This window comes from Leopardus geoffroyi, chromosome E3 (genome assembly GCF_018350155.1).
Source record: "Leopardus geoffroyi isolate Oge1 chromosome E3, O.geoffroyi_Oge1_pat1.0, whole genome shotgun sequence".
Taxonomy (NCBI): Eukaryota; Metazoa; Chordata; class Mammalia; order Carnivora; family Felidae; genus Leopardus; species Leopardus geoffroyi.
The window spans coordinates 11,026,901-11,043,231 of record NC_059340.1 but is presented as its reverse complement, the minus strand read 5'-3'; the positions used below and the strand labels follow the sequence as shown (position 1 = coordinate 11,043,231).

At 61.2% G+C, this 16,331-nt stretch overlaps 2 protein-coding genes across 4 annotated transcripts in view; one reads left to right on the top strand and one right to left on the bottom strand.

Moving 5' to 3' along the window:
• The window catches only part of CASTOR2 (cytosolic arginine sensor for mTORC1 subunit 2), a 52,421-nt gene extending 44,744 nt beyond the window's left edge, over positions 1 to 7,677 (top strand). The window contains exons 3-9 of the mRNA XM_045460991.1: positions 298 to 491; positions 886 to 1,018; positions 1,546 to 1,669; positions 2,444 to 2,554; positions 2,946 to 3,028; positions 6,349 to 6,443; positions 6,523 to 7,677. Of these exons, the coding sequence (XP_045316947.1) occupies positions 298 to 491; positions 886 to 1,018; positions 1,546 to 1,669; positions 2,444 to 2,554; positions 2,946 to 3,028; positions 6,349 to 6,443; positions 6,523 to 6,588 (806 nt within the window). The 3' untranslated portion in view covers positions 6,589 to 7,677. The remainder of the gene's footprint in view (positions 1 to 297; positions 492 to 885; positions 1,019 to 1,545; positions 1,670 to 2,443; positions 2,555 to 2,945; positions 3,029 to 6,348; positions 6,444 to 6,522) is intronic.
• Positions 7,678 to 14,892: 7,215 nt separating this feature from the next.
• RCC1L (RCC1 like) overlaps positions 14,893 to 16,331 on the bottom strand; it is a 35,955-nt gene continuing 34,516 nt past the window's right edge. For all 3 annotated transcript variants that reach the window (XM_045460986.1, XM_045460985.1, XM_045460987.1), the window contains one exon: positions 14,893 to 15,775. In XM_045460986.1, the coding sequence (XP_045316942.1) occupies positions 15,698 to 15,775 (78 nt within the window). In that variant the 3' untranslated portion in view covers positions 14,893 to 15,697. The remainder of the gene's footprint in view (positions 15,776 to 16,331) is intronic.

The window sequence follows — 16,331 nt, the reverse complement described above, 5'->3', positions numbered from 1 at the left end:
GGTATGAGTATCATGGCGGAGGACATGGAGGCCCAGCCCCATAGGGCCCCTTGTCACCGAGGTTCCTGCCCTGCTGAGCTGCCTGGCGCATGTCTGCTCGGTGCTCCCGGCCCGGGACCCCAGACCCCATCCTCCTTTGACAGACGAGGGCACCGAGGCCCAGAGGGCGGGGCTGGCCGGGGTCACACAGCCACCCCCGTCCCTGCAGCCCTGCCCCGCCCCCCTCCCCCCCCCCGCCGGGACCTGGGACCCAGCAGTCACAGGCCTGCCTTCCGTGTCCTCCCCTCCCTCCCCCAGAGCTGCCCTCCTCGGAGCACCTGAGCGTGGCAGGCGCCACCTGGCTGGCCCTGAACGTGGTGTCGGGCGGGGGTGGCTTCTCCGGCTCCCAGCCCATCGGCGTGACCAAGATTGCCAAGTCAGTCATCGCCCCGCTGGCCGACCAGAACATCTCCGTGTTCATGCTGTCTACCTACCAGACAGACTTCATCCTGGTGAGCCGGGGCCCCGCCCGCCGGGGCCGTGGGTGGGGTGGTCCACAGTGGTCCCCGGCCCCGGCCCGTGATCCGCTCACGGAGACGTCAGGGGTGCCTGGGGGTCATCGGTCGGGGGTCAGCACCACCCAGGTGGGGCTTCGGGGCCCTGCCCGGCCCCACACACCGCCTGCCTTTCGCAAGCCATGCTTGCTTTGACCCGGGAGCCAGGCAGTAAGGGGCACAGACCTGCACCTCCCGGCCCTCCGTGAGGTGTCCTCTGCCCTGCATCCTCCCAGCTGCCCCTGGGGAGGCGCGCGCACCCGGTTCCAGGCTCCCATCCGCCCCCCCCCCCCAGGGTTGCAGGAGGGTCAGGGCCCACGGGACACTCACATCCTTGACTCCCCGCCCCCAGGTGCGTGAACGGGACCTGCCCTTCGTCACGCACACCTTGTCGTCAGAGTTCACCATCCTGCGGGTCGTCAATGGCGAGACGGTAGCAGCCGAGAACCTCGGCATCACCAATGGCTTTGTGAAACCCAAGATGGGTGAGTTGGGGCGGGGGGGTGCCCTACAGGGGAGACCCCGAGAAGTGACCAGGTCCCACCCCAGAGCGGCCCCAGAGCGGAGCGTACATTAAGCACCAGACGTAACACAGCATAACAGTCCTGGTCAGACATTGCTGTCAAGGGTTAGCAAGGAGGGGAGACATGGATACAGCCAGCGATGGTCAGAGGCCACTCCTCACCCACCCAGGGTATCAGGGCAGACCTCCCAGAGGCAGTGACTCTCAAACTGAAGCTTGGAGCACAAGTAGGAGCTCAGCCAAGTGGTGGAGGTTGGAAAGGGCATTCCAGGCAGACAGCAGGGCATGTGCAAAGGCCCAGGGGTCTGGAGGTGAGCCTAGAGAATCAGGAGAGCTGTGGGTGATATTGGAGGCTACAGAAGGGACAAGGGCCAGGTCTCCTCCACCTTCCCGGGCCCTCCTGCCCGATGCTGCTCTTCCCTGAGCACCTGATGTCTTTGCTGAGCCCTGAGCATCAGGCCTGAGCACCTGATGTCTTTGCTCTCCCAGTCCAGAGGCCTGTCATCCACCCTCTGTCCAGCCCAAGCAACAGGTTCTGTGTCACCAGCCTGGACCCTGACACGCTGCCTGCGGTCGCCACACTCCTCATGGACGTCATGTTCTACTCCAACGGGTACGGCCCCCTTGGGCATGAGAGGCTACAGGGGTATCAGGGGGATGGACATGACTCTGCCTGGGAGCCCCAGTCCGAGGAGGGAGACACAGACCTGCCCTGAAAGCTGGTCTGGTGGTGGAGGGGGGTGGAGGGGGTGCATCACGGCTCTACCCAAAAGCCCCGCTCCAAGAGGGGAGGCATTCTTCCTGGAGAACCCCGAAACTGGGGGAAGCCCCGAGTGCACATGTACATGTAATGAACACCCCACTGTCGTCCGCTGAGGTCCAAGGGCAAGAGCCCAGTCAGTCGAGGAGCCAGGACCTTGGGATTTTTCGTTCAGCAGACAATAGGCTTTGCATTTTTCCTCAGAGAGGATTTTAAGTTTAGGCCAACGCTGAGTGGGGTGGGACCAGGGGCCAGTGAGCTGGCAGTGACCACAGCCTGTGCCCTGAGACTGGGATTGGTGCAGGGACGGAGGACGCTGCTGAGGAAGGGACACGTGTAGTCTGCATTCGGGGCCTTCCGGGTCTCCGGCACTGCGAAGTGTGGTGCACGCCTCGGTGAACACCGTGGGCTCATCTGTATCTCACCGATGACGAGACTGCGGGTGGCGGGGGGCACAGGTTCAGGGTCACCCAGCAGGGCGGGGTCAGGGCCAAGTCCTGGGGCTTTCCCGGGCTTCCCAGCACTGTGTGCCGAGGCCCGTGGGCGGGCAGGCGGGCCGGGTGGGGGTCCGGGTGCAGCGGGGGCCCACTGCCCCCCCTCACCAGCGCCCCCTCCCCGGCCCCCCAGAGTGAAGGACCCCATGGCCGCCGGTGAGGACTGCGGCCACATCCGCTTCTTCTCCTTCTCCCTCATTGAGGGCTACATCTCCCTGGTGATGGACGTGCAGACCCAGCAGAGGTGAGTCAGGCCCAGGGTGGGCTGGCTCCGTGGTGGGTGCCCTTCGTACCTAGTGGGTGCTCAGCACAGCCCTGCCTCGTGGGTGAGCTGGGCCCATCTTTCAGATGACAGCAGCTCAGACGAAGGCCTGGGGCCATCGGGCGCTCCCCGTCTCTGGGGTCGGGGCTGGGGATGGCATCCTTCGTGCAAATTGGCTAAGGGGGGCATTTGTTCCAAAGCCCGCTCCCAGCCTTGCCCTCCCCTTCTGCCCCGATGAGGAGGGCACGGAGAGGGGGTCCTTGACACCCTGGAGCTCCCGAGCCCCCTCGCTGTGGCCCCGCATCAGTGCCCCGAGGGCCGGCCAAGGGACCACGACCAACGTCAGCCTCTGGGGTTTTCTCTCTTTGTTAAGGTTCCCTAGTAATTTGTTGTTCACGAGTGCGTCCGGAGAGCTCTGGAAGATGGTGCGGATCGGAGGACAGCCCCTGGGATTTGGTGAGTCCCGTGGGGCTCCACACCGGTGCGGGGGGTGGGGGGCCTAGCATCGCCGACCTCCGTCTGGGGTCCCTCAGCCTGCGGTGCGGATGGGGAGGCTGAGGCTTGCCGAGCCGAGGTCCCCACCGCCACGGGCCCTTGACCGGCGAGCGACAGGAGGCACGGGCCTGCAGAGAACGGGAGGAGCTCCTTCAACCCAAGCGCCCTTGTTTTTAAGTCACTCGTTAGCCCCATCTGCTCACAGGCGGTGGCTGCTGTTGCTTTGATGAGTTTCCCTCGTGTAGATCAATACAGTTGCCGAACAGTCTCCCAGTAAGACTCCAGACACCCCCGCACTCACCCCTGAATATCTCACCCTTCCTGTTCTCTCCTCCGTAACCACGACAAACCGATCCCATGGGAAGAAATCCCCAGTGATTCCCCACGACTCCGTCCAGACTCGGTTTCCACAACTGCCCAAACAGTGTCTTTGGGCAGATAGTGTTTTCCTTGAGCATTTTACAAGGGGCCACAGGGCTCAGGGCCCTCGGTAGGTAGCAGGGCCACGTGGCACCGATCCGCCCGGTACTGGGTGGAGGCTGCTGGCCCCGTCACCAGGGATGCAGCCATCAGAAAGGATTTCTTTAGGCTGGACTCGCTAGATGCCAGAGCTCGAACCCGGGAGAGGCTGTCAGTAAGTTACAGGGCAGTCGTTTCTGGGAGCATCCTCGGCCAGCCCTGAGCACTGATTTCCCACAGATGGAATGAAGAATGTTCCAGATAAAGCTCAGACTGCTCCAGGGGCCATCGTGTCAGCCCTGGGCGCTCAGTTCCCGGGACAGGAGATGGAGGTGGCAGGGCATTTTGACCCGAGGGCGAAGGGTCAGCGAGGGAGCCATGTCCTGCCTCCTGCCTCACCCACCTCTGGATGAGCCTGCATGTGGACAGTAACTAGCAGGATGGGACAGGTCCCCCCACCCCCACCTCCCACCCCAGCTCTGCTCACATCAAGGCCAAAGCCAGAGCCATGCTGGGGGCAGGACAGTAGGCTGTTCTCTGGAGTGCTGGGAAACGTACACTGATGGCTCCTGGTCCGACCCTGGGACCCACAGCCTGCCTCTCAGGACCTCCTCCTCCACAGACCCCAGCCTTTCTCCCGCCTACTTGTGCAGGGTCATGGGGATGTGGAGATGAGCCCTGGGCTGGAAGAAAGCGGCAAGACCGCAGGCAGGCTGCTTAATCTCTGAGCCTCAGTTTCCTACTATGTAAGATAAGGATGACCGTAGATGCTGCGTCCGGGTGGCGAGCACGCGTGTCTGTTACCCCAGGTGCTCAGCAGGCTGCATGTGCTGTCACCGTCACATGGAAGGACCGGGTGATTGGAGAAGGGTCAGGAAGGGAGGGCTTCCCGGTGAAGGTGACTGGTGGATATTCACCCGGCTTCGGGGAGGAGAGGGCAGTAGCAGCAGAGGGAGGTATGACGTGACACCCAGGTGGCTCCCGGCGGCCGTGCCCAGGGTGCAGAGTCCAAAGGTAGAGAGGGCGAGCTGGTCAGGTCACCACAGGCAGCGCGGCCAAGGCCAGACCGAAGGGCCTGTCACTATTTCTTCCTGAAGGTGGAGGCGTCCGGCAGAGCTCGGGCAGGCATAGCGGGGGCCGCCGGGGGGTCACCAGGAGACTTGGGCCAGAAGCAGGAGGACACGTGTGTCGGCTCGCCTTTCAGCCCCCAGCTCTGGTTCCGAGTTGATCGAAATAGACCGCGTAGAATACAAAAACAGAAAGTCCAAATAAAGAAGAGATACAGAGGGGATGGGTGGGTGAAACCCAAAACATCTCTCCATCGGCAAACGTCTGCGCGTCGCCGTGAGGCTGTTTTTGTCTGCGCGGCCCCGTGGGCGGGCAGCCAGGGGAAAGGGTGTGTGTAAGAATCGGCCGCGGAAGCTGGGTCTGCCTGCCTTCCCGGGACGCCGCGGGGTTCGAAGCCATGCTTCCGGCTATAAATAGCCCCGCAAGAAAAATAGCTTCCCGAGAATCCAAAGGATTCTAGACCGGCAGATCCCATATGTTTTCGAGCATGGTTTGGAGTAAACACGTTTTCTAATCCTAACCCCGCGCGCGCACACGCACACAGCCCAGATTGCATTTGCACAAAACCGTACTCGCTCCAGCTCTGCGCTGTGCCATTTGGTCTTTTCCTCTGCCGTCGCATCATTTTGTAAAATGCTGGCCACCGGCCTTCTAGGTGGGTGTCACGGATGGGTCCCAGCCCACAGTTGGAAAGGCGTGGTTCTAGACTCTAATCTCCCGCCTCCGTCTCTATTGGGATCGTTGCGTCTGGAGCTAAAGGGTCTTGGATACAACCAGTCTCCACCGCTTGGTGGCAGAGGGTCACCAGATGTGCAGGCCCCAGGCCTGTACGGCCACCGAAAGGGCCTTCGGGTCCAGCCAGGAGCCCCCCGGCAGGCCAAGCGAAAAGCAGGAGTTTGAGAAGCCTAGCAGGTCACCACACGGGTCCAGGGCTGGGCTGACAAGATCAAGAGCCGGGGCCAGGGAGTGAGGGGGCAGAGGGGAGGCTGGATGGGGTGATAATGGGGTGTTGTAGTGGTGCAGCCGGGGCTGTTTCCCAGGCTTCAGCCTCAGAGTCACGGGGGGAACTGGTGACCCGATCTGGCCTCTCCCACCCAGTCGGGGACAGTGTTGGGAAAAATGTACCATTGTCAAAATCCGAACAGTGGCTTTGGGAGAAGCCACCTGAAAACTTTGAGTGGGTTGTGTTGGTGACTCAGAGTGGTCCTCGCACCCTGGAGGTCTTCCTGTAGGAGGAAGCCTTGAATGGTGCCTTCAAAACAGGATGCTGGAGGCGAGGGACTTTGCAGAAGTCCCGTTCGGGCCCCAAACAAATGCCTGGCACCGCCCTTAGGACAGGCAGAGGTCACTCATTACCCGGTGGGGACTCCTACGGGGAAGCTTACGCTCAGAGAGAGGAAGTGACTACCGCTCTGGCTAGAAGAGAGTCAGACGGCGACAGGAGAGAGGGCGTGAACCCATGTCCTCCCGTCGGCCATAGCTCCATCTCAGAGAACTCGAGAGGTGGCAGGGAAGGAGGCCTGGAAACAGGACCGAAGCCGGACAGAGCTGGGCTGTGAGGAGCCCCACAGAGGAGAGCTCGTTGCTGGCCAGGGACATCCGAGAAGGCTCCCGGACGGAGGGGCCTTGCGCTAAGGTTTCAGGGAGAGGGGCAGGAACGCTTAGACACTGCGGGTGCGTGGCAGGCGCTGTCAGCAGAGCAGGGCGGAAGGCTGGCCGAGGAGGCTGAGCGTGGTCCCCACCTCTGTCCCCAGATGAGTGTGGCATCGTGGCCCAGATCTCCGAGCCCCTGGCTGCCGCAGACATCCCCGCCTACTACATCAGTACTTTCAAGTTCGACCACGCACTGGTGAGTGTCGAGGGCGAGGGGGCGAGGGATGCCAGTCCGGGGCTCATGGCTACTTGCCCCCCCTTCCTGCCCCCTGCAGGTACCAGAAGAAAACATCAACGCTGTCATCGGCGCCCTGAAAGTCAGCCAAGCAGAGAAGCATTAGGAGGGCCTCTTCCACTCCTCCCTGTCTGCCCCCCCAAGCCTGGGCCAGGCCCCTCCCCCGAAGATTCTTCTCACAGTATTTCTCACGGACTGGAAAATCGGCCCCGGGGGCCCCCAAGACAGGGCCTCAGGGAGACACCCCCTGATTGCTCACCTTGCCAGGCCTGGGGCTCAAGCCAAGGCCTCCCCATGCCCTCCTGCCTTCCTGGAGCCCCCAGACCCTCCAGAGAACCCTCCCTCCCCCCAGCCGCTCCTCCTCCCCACCACCCCTACTCCAGAAAATGATGTCTGAGGCCCAGGGAGTTTGCGAGCCGACCGGCCTTCCCCTCTGGCCTGGCCCACGGCGGGGGGGGGGGGGGGGGGGGCAGATGCCGAAGGAAGCAGGCCCCTCCTACGAGACAATGGGGTTCTGACTCTCACGTCATCCTGGGGAGCCGGCCGAGCGGAGCTGAGTTCACGGAGACCGGGGAGACCCCCGTGAGGACCTGAGGCTGGATGTTGTGGCCGCTGGTCTCCCGTTCCGTCAGCTCCGGGCTGGTTCCCGCAGAGTGGAGGCCAGTGGGCGGCCCTCGGGTCACGCGCTGGGGAGGCTCCGACAAGCAGGGGTGGGGCCCTGATCTGGGGAGGACCCAGGCCACCCAGAATTTCACCTGCCATCCACAGGGCCCGCGCCCCGACTCCCAGCAAGACTGCCAAGGGGCCCTGTCCACACCCTCCCCGCCATAAGCACTCACTCCTGGGGGCGGTTCCCAGGAGACCCACCAGCCTGGGGCACGAGCTCCTGTCCCCGCTGCTTTCCCTGGACCCTCCTTGGGCAGGCGGAGCCTTGGTTTCCCCGAAGCGGGGGGCATCCCCAGCATTTTGGACCTGGGGTTTCTTGGGTCACCCCCACTCCCCAGCAGTTGACTAGACCAGCACAGGGCTCCCCGTTATCCTGCCCCCTCCCCTGCCCCACTTTTGGGGGGATGTGGAAGGCCTCTGCCCCCAACTCACCTGCCTGCCCGCCCCTCAGCTGGGGCCTGTGGCATTCATGAGTACTTGACCTGGGGGGGCAGCTTATCTGAGCCTTAATAGAGAAAACCATACCGTACGTTTTAGTTTCTTATTTAATGTATTTGCGCCCAGGCTGTGGTCGGCGGCAGTTTCAGGGGACAGGGGACGACGCCTGCTGAGTTCTGTTGGGGGACCCAGAGGCTCAGGGTCCTTTGGCCGATGCCCTGTGGCTCCAGGGACAAGCGTGGGAGTCTGTAGGCGTCACAGAGGTATCAGCCCTTTGTCTGGAGCAGGAAGCCGGCAGCAGAGGTGTGTGGCGAGATAGGGGTTCCCGCGGGGTGCCCAGAGGCCACGGGGCAGGGGACAGCCAGGTGGCAGGCCGACCAGGGTGAATGGGGGTGAGCCCCAAGGCGGCCCCTCCCTCCCTGGTGCTCCTTCTCAGGCGACAGCTGCCTTGCGCTCAGAGGAGAAAGGAGGGTCTCTCTGGTGAAGGGCTTGTGTGAGCCCCACTGTCCTGTTCTCCCAGCGTCGGGGGACCCTCTGAGCCCGGGACGCCCACCAGATCCTTAAAGATGCTCGGGGCCCAAGCACTGATGAGGAACCCACTTTTTTTTTTTTTTTTTTTAAGTTCATTCATGTTGCACAAAACTCTTAAAACAACCAAAACGTGTCCATCTGTTTGCTGGCTCCAAAACGGGGTGGGGGGTGGCCGAGCAGGCAGGAAAGCACCTGAGATCCCGCGTCCCCTTTCTCTCCTTGGAAGGCCTTGATTCTCCATGGCGCGCCTCTCCAGACTCCTTCCCCCTCGGGTCCCCTGATGATGTCACTCCTCCACGCTCCCCCCCACCCCCACCCCGCTGAGCAAATGTGTCGGCCCCGTGACCCCGGAAACGTGTGCTCCCCAGGCCCACCCCCCCCCAGGACGTATCTATTGTACACACTTATAAATACCTGTGTTTTATGTTGATATAGATATATACTGTAAATAGCATATATACTTGAGCAATATATATGTTAATATATGTGTGTGCACGTGTGTGGGCGTGGGGGCCTCCTGCCGCCGCGTCTGCCGTGCACGCGGGCACGTTTTGAGCCACCATATATTTTTAATTCAAGTATATAGGCAATACATTATTCGAGAAGCCCTGACTTGAGAGGGAAAAAAAAAACCAGCAGCCCAGGAGCGGAGCCCCAAGACTCCCTCCCCCAGTCTCCCTTGGAAGCTGGATTCAGCCCCTGCCTGCACCCCCGTTTCCATGGTCAAGGCCCCCCGGGCACCCTTGTTTTATCTGGGGGACGGTGGTATAGAGGGAGGAGTGTTGGAATTTCTCGGTCTTGAGCAGAAAGGCCCTGTGACCGTTGCTCTTTGCCCAAAGACCTGGGCAGGTAGGTGGTCCCGCCCTGCTTTGCAGCCTGGGCCCCCCTCCCCTCCCCTCCCCTCCCCTTCCCTTCCCCCTGGCTGACTGCTTACCTGGTCCTTTTCACCGGCAAGCTGAGAACCTTCGGCTTCTTTTCTCAGGCCTCTTCCTGGACACTGGCCCCGTCTAGTCAACAAAAGGACCGAGGCCCTTGACCTTGTGTCCAGGGGGGGCTGGGGCGAGGGCTGGGCTCTCCAGCCGCTTGGGTGTGTTGGCGGCCGTCTGGGCCTGGGCCCCGAGCTGCCGTCTGGATCTTCCCGTTCCCTGGGCTCCCCTCTTGCTGTGCCCGTGACGAGCATAGTCAGGGATTTGGTCTCCATGGCAGTTTGGGAGGGAAGAGTGCCCCACGTTTGCTGGGTGCGGGGGGGCTCTCCAGACCCACCAGAGTGGCCTGAGGGATGTGCCATCGGGGCGGAGGGTATCTTGGCTCTGGCCGGTGGGGCACATGGCAGGGGCAGGAAAATGGGGTTCCTGAGTGAGGCTGCTGAAAGGTAGGGGTGAGTGGTGGCCCCAACCTGCCTCCTGGGCTCCAGATGTGCATGTCTTTGCCTCTGTGCCACTCCGCGGTAAGAAAAGCTTGCACCAGCTTAAGGCCACCCTCACCCCTCACCTGCCCCATCCCTGCACACTAAAGAGAGGAGGCGGGGAGACGGGGAAGCACGACCACCCCCTTCTCCCTCACCCCCAGTTACAAAAATCTCTGTGGCTCAACCCTCAGCATGGGCTCCTCTGGTTTCCAAGAAACGCCTTCCTCCCTCTGCACCCCTTCCTCCGTGGCGGGCTCCAGAGCCCAGGGCACACATCCAAGCTGGAGAGGTGTGCAGACTTCCCCTCCCCAGGATTTGGGGGGTCCGGAGCGTCCCGAGCACCAGCATCCTCCCCCTGCCACCCACGCCAGGCCACAGGCCCCTGGTGGGCAGGAAAGGAGCCAGGTGACCCAGAGCTGCCCGCCATGGCCTCCCCCATCAGACAGCGTGGCCCTGGTGACCAGCGTGGTGTCCAGAAGAAGATGCGTGGTCTGGCGAAGCTTGTCCCCTGTGAGGTGACAGAGGACAGCAGAGAAGGTTCTGGGGTGATGGGTAGGGTGAGGCCCCTATCCCAAGCCAAGGGCACCATTTGCCTGATAGTCAAAGATGAGGCTGTTAGAGGAGTCTTGTGGCCACCCTAGGCTGCCTTTGTGGGCCTCTGGACTGGACTTGGGGACAACTTGGGTTCCCAGCCAGGGTTAAGAGGGACGTTGAGGACCTCTCAAATGATAGCCAAGCACTCCTGTGCTCTGTGACCTAGAAATGTTTGGTACCACTTCCTGAGTGAACACTGAGTAGGGGGTAGGAAGAAACCCCCCAATATGTCCATGCTCCCCTGTGAGCCAGGAGCAGCCAGTCACGGCTGTCACAGACACTGGGAAATGGACCTGTTGTGTGGCTGGCTTGGTGAGCAGAGCTTGAGAGGCAAGGATAACGGAGTCTCCCCCCTCAACCCCAAAGACCAGAGCTTTGGCTTCTCAGGTTTCCCAGACGCTCTGCTGAGGGAGGTGCTGGGCCTGGAGGGGGCGGTAGCCCTCCCTACAAAGAGGCCGCCAGAGGGGAGCCAACCAGGATGGCCGCTTGGTGGTCAACCCAGCAGAGGGCGGGCTTGGGGAGAGAGGCCCGGGTTGAGGGCAGTTGACTCCTACGCTAGCTCGTCCCTTTTCCTGTATCTCAGAGCCCATCCCAGCTCTTTTTCTTTCTTTCATTTTCAAAGTAGAGGTAACAAAAGGGCAAGCTTAACTGTCTCTTACTCCTTAGACCCTGGGGAGAAAGCCACAGGGTGGGCAGTGGTCTTCAGCTTTGACATCCACGACCTCCTATGAAGCCTGCTCTCTTGAGAAGGCGAAGGCAAGGCGGGAGCTGTTGGCTGAGGCAGCCTGCCATCCTTGGGGCCGATGGTGCCAGGAGTGGCCCGGGTCAGAGGGAGAAAGAAGCCTGTGGCCTGGACCACGGCATCCGTGGTGGGGAGGGAGTTTGAGGCTCTCGGAACAAGGTGGGGAAAGGCTGGGAGTTAGGACAGTGTCGTGAGTTCGGCCGCGTGTGTGTGTACATACACGTGGGAGTGTGCACGCCCTGTGTCCTACACATCGGCGTGTGTGCAAAGCCCACATCCGAGCCAAGGGCCTGGCTCGTTCAGTATTTTGAGGCCTCAAGGGCATTCTTACCCGGGGGCTGCCTGTAGGGTTGATAGGGTGTGGGGGACAGGGATGTCCCCAGCAGGGGCTCTGCTGTGCCCCACAGACGCCTGGCGGCCCACGCAGCCCATGCAGCCAGCCCCAAGGGGCTAGACCTGCCGGGCCAGCTCTTCAGGAGCGCCCAGCCCTGAAGACAGTATTCACGGGGAGACGGGTAGGGTGCCGGTGCCCCTTGCCTACCGGGGGCTCGTCTGCAAAGAGCGTCCAGTGAAGTCAGGGACCAGGGTGGGGAGTGTGGTTGGTGGTGGATGAAAAACGGGCCAAATTTGTGTCCCAAGACCGAGGTCAAGCCCAGTGCGTTTTCCCGTCCTCTGCCTCAGTTTACCTATTCAGAAAATGGTCCAGGGAGAACTGAGCAGGGTTGGCTCCAAAACTGGGCGGGGTGGAGGTGGGGAGAGGGCAGGGGGCTGACAACAAACAAAATCCCAAGTCCTTCTCTTGCTCTATGCCAAAATTATTTCCGTTATCCTGAGATGGGGGTGAGTGGATGTTGGGTGCATGATGGGGCTCCGAGGGGCCTCTGCCCTGCCCAGGGCCTCGCCTCGGGGGGTCCGGCCCTCACCTGGCAATGCCCCGGGTCACCAGCAGCAGCAGTGGCACTTAGATCTGTCCCGGGGCCTGGGCGAGGGGGGAGCACCGGGTGACCCTACGCCCCGGGGGCCCTCACGCTTGACTCTTTTTTCTTGAAGAAACACAAAACCCTCGAGATTCATGTACTGTATGACGGAGAGAAAAAAAGTACCTAATGTTCCCCCCCCAAAAAAGACAGTATATTTTGTACTTTGTAAAGTGTTAATTAAAATGGACAAAAAAACAGGTGGTGGCTGACGGCTGTGTAATTTGGGGCTGACCCGGGACCACGTCTATCTTTCCCTTCTCTGCCACGGTCGGGAGCGGGGGTGGGTGGAGGACAGGCGGGGGGTGCTGGGAGGAGGGAGAACAAGGCTTCCAGCCCAACACCCAGAGTCTGAGAGAGGAAACGTGCCCCAGAGCGAGAGGGGCCGAATTAGTTGCCTGGTGCTGCGTAACGAGTGGCCCCCAAACTTAGCAGCTTGGAAAATGACTGCACCTGGCGGTTTCTGTGGGTTAGGAATCCGGGAGCAGTCTGAGCAGTTCTGGCCCAGAGCCCCTCGCGAGGCTGCAGTCGTCTGAAGTCTTGGCCGAGGGACCCGAGGATCTGCTTCCAAGGCAGTTTGTTCACACAGCCAGCAGGTTGGGCCCGGCTGCTTGCAGGAAGCCTCTTCCTCTCCGCGTGGGCCCCCCCCCCCCAGGGTTGCTCGAGTCTCCTCGCGGTAGGGTGCCTGGCCTCCCCCAGAGCAAGGGATTCGAGGGCCAAGGGAGAAGCCGGAATGGTTTTTTTCTTCCCAGCCTCAGAATTCACACACCACCGCTGAGCGCCATGCCGTCATCATACAGCCCAGCTCGGATTGGACACAGGCCGAGGCCGCTCAGGGGTGTGAGAGCCGGCAGGTCGGGGGCTCGGGGGCCATCCTGGAGACTGGCCACTACACCCGCCATTCCTTCCCAGACCTCTGGCAGAGGTGGGGCCGGGGGGCGGGGGGTCATGGAGGACAGGGCTTCTTCCCCGAGCCTGGAGCCCTGCTGTGGACGTCCCACCCCCGGGAAGGGTTGCTCGGACAAGATACCCTGGAGGCAAGAGGGAGGGCACCTGCCCAGCACCCCTCCCATGAGCCTCTGGTGTCTGGCTCCTTGCTGCCTTGGTAGGTGGGCATCGGGGCTGCCTGGGCACAGAAGAGATCCTGGAATCTCTCTCTGGCATTTTCCGTGGAAGGCAGGTGTGAGCAGGGCGGGGCTGAAGGCCTAGGTCTGTGCTTGGCCCCACCCACCGACCCCCACGCCCACCCCACCTCACCCCTGCCCCTGGAGATTGACGGGCTTGGCGCAGGGGGGCTGGAGCACTCTTACCACCCTGAGTTCCAGAAAGTTCTGCTGCCCTGAAGGCTTTTCCCTCTGGGGTCTGCAGGCTGAGCGCCCTCTCAGGCCTTCAGATGACGCATCAGAGCCAGGACATCCACGGGGACCCAACTGCCCAGTGCTGGGAGGGTCAGGAACGAGGGGACGGAAGCGGAGAGCTTGGCACAGAAGACGACTGTGGAGAGGGCCTGGCGTGTGGCTGACGCAATCCGACCAGCCAGGCAGACCAAGCCCGACCGAGGGCGTCCCTTACAAGTGCCGCAGTCGCAGTGTCCAAGATGGAGGTAGTCACCGGATCCGAATCTGGGGTGGGAGGCTCCAAACCACTCGACATTCCCTGCCCAGCACCATCACTTCCTGCCCCTGAACACCACCGGGGGTACCCCTGGCATGACCGTGGCCTTCTGGGACACTCCCCCTCTGTAAACCGGCGGGTGCTTTAAGATCCGTAGTTCAGGGAGGACAGATTTCTGTCCTTCACCGCTGGGGCGACACAGTACGCGGCCCCACCATGAGTTTGGGGAAGGAAAGTGACAAAGCATTTTCAATTTGTCTCTCGAGTTTATGCGAAACCTTTGCTGTAAAGCTTAAGAACTGGTTCTCCACAGAGAAGAGGAGGTAAGCATGAGCCCGACAGGGGTCCCGGGGCCGCTCCCCCGGATGCAACCTGGCTGGTTCCTGCAGCCTCTGGCCACACACAGCAAGGACTCCTGCTTAAAGAAGTGACCGTTCCACGTTTTTTTTTTTTTTTTTTTAAGACTATTTTTGCAGCGCCTGGGTCAGCTGAGCGTCCGACTCTTGATCTTGGCTCAGGTCATGATCCCAGGGTCGGGCTCCATGCTGGGCTTGGAGCCTGCTCGGGATTCTTTCTCTCTCCCTCTGCCCCTCTCCTCCACTCTCTTTCCAAAATAAAAAAATATTTTATTTTTTTTTTAAACGTTTATTTTTGGGAGAGACAGAGACAGAGCATGAGTGGCGGAGGGGCAGAGAGAGAGGGAGACAGAGAATCCGAAGCAGGTTCCAGGCTCTGAGCTGTCAGCACAGAGCCTGATGTGGGTCTCGAACTCACAAACCACAAGATCATGACCTGAGCCGAAGCTGGACGCTTAACCGACGGAGCCACCCAGGCGCCCCCATAAAGATTTTATTTTTAAGTAATCTCTATACCCAATGTGGAGCTAGAACTACAACCCAAAGATCGAGAATCTCCCGCTCCACGGCCCGAACCAGCCAGGCACCCCAACCATTCCACTTTAGACCGCAAAGCGCCCCACATCGCCAGCCCCCTTCCCCTGCTTTTTCTCCACAGCCCGCATAACCGTCTTACCATATTTTCCATTTTGCCTCTTTACGGTGTTCCGCCTCCTAGAAGTCAGCTTCATGACACCTGCTCGCGGGGCTCTTGGCCCCAAGTGACCCAATGTGCTACACGAGCCTGGCATACAGGGGCTGACAGGAAGTATTTGTTGAGTGAATGGACAAAAGGAAGGGGGTGCAGCCACTGAGCTCCCCGGGTTGTGGCACGATTATCAATTATTTCAGATTTCGTCATTTTCTCCCAACTGAACTGTGGGAGGACACCCTGTTCAGAAAAATTGCCTTCAGGCAAGACTGTCCCCTAAAGTTATTTGTCACTGGCTTCTAGCTGTCTCTTTGTCCAAAGCCCGGCTTTTGAAAGCTAATCTCTAACTGACCAGGTAAAGTAAAAATAAAAGACTTCTTCAGTGCTCAAAAATAAAAAGACAGAAAATAGGCTTTATTGCAAAAGAGAGTTCTAAAAGAAGTTTTAAGCAAGAGGACAGGTTATGTTACTCCTCAAATGTTTTCCACACTTTCTGAGCCTCTTCCCCGGGGCTGGCCCTCCAGCCAGGCTTCCGCGGGCGGGGCGTGTTCAGTGCCCCAAGAATCGGGCCTCGCTCTTCCTCCTGCGGGGGCTCCTCAGCTTTCCCCAGCCAGGCGGGGAGAATGGTTAGGAGGCTCCTGACGGCCGTGGGCCGTGCGTGCCGCCTGGGGCCCACCGGTACTCGTAAGGGACTGCAGCTCGTGTCCCAGCGCGAGCCAGCCGCGGGGCAGCAGAGCCGGGTGACTGGCTGAAGCCACAGCCCGACTCCCTCGGTCAGGCCGGGGCTCACGCTGGGGTCCACATGCCATCCGTGAGCTCGGCCGTGGTCAGAGGGTCACAGAAGCCCTCCCGGGGCCCAGGTCCCCCTTTACGATCAAACATGCCGTGGAGCTAAGCTTTCCTCGGACCCGCCTCTCCGGCCAGAGATGACCCCGGGAGCCGTCGTGTGTTCCCCGGAAAGAGCGGAGACGTGTGGATTACCCTCGCCCTGCCAGGGCCGCGCGGCCTGGTGAACGTGGCAGGTCTCACCCGCAGCCAGAGGGACTGAATCGTGGGACTTCTTCCAGTACATTCCTGCTAAGGGCACCGGGAGAGCGTGTCACCCTCCACGAAGGGCCCCGATCCCCTCTGACCCCCTGCTGAGCAGTCCAAGTGGCTCTGGGGCCAGGTCCGGGCTCGAGCCGGTCAGGAAGCAGCATCAGATGAACGACTTGGCCAGAGTCACCATGTGATCCACACCACACGCCACATCCACGGGCTCCCCGGGCATCGTCACCTGCAAAACAGGACCCAGCACACCGTGAGGGGACGGGGCCAGCTGGGAGGCGGACGGGCTTGGAGGAGGCCCAACCTGGGCCTGACCCCTGGCTCTGCCTCTTGGTAGGTGACTTACCCTCCCAGAGCCTCGGCTCCCCACCCTGCAAATGGGGGTGCTTCTACCTAGCCAGCAGGCATGTTAAGACGAATAAACGCGATCACCGTGGAAAGAGCCATCCTGACGTCCCACCCGGCCGGTGGCAGACGTGACTCTTCATGCCCACCCGTCGGCGAGGCTGCTAGAACATGCCTACTCCCCCAAGTATGACCCTTTCACAGGTCAACACCTGCTCTCACGCCAGGTGCTTGCTGGCCATCCCTAGGGGGTCACCACCACGGGTCACTGGGGCAGCTCAAGAAACCCCTTCTCCTGCAGCCAGGTCCACTTTGGGAAGGAGGCTCCCGGGCCGGCGTCTTCACCCGAGTTAGCCGCCAGCCTCAGTCCCAGGTCGGCCGTTTCCCAGATGACAGGCACCCTCGAGGGGCGTCCCCCGTGTCTCAGACGGTGCCAGAGG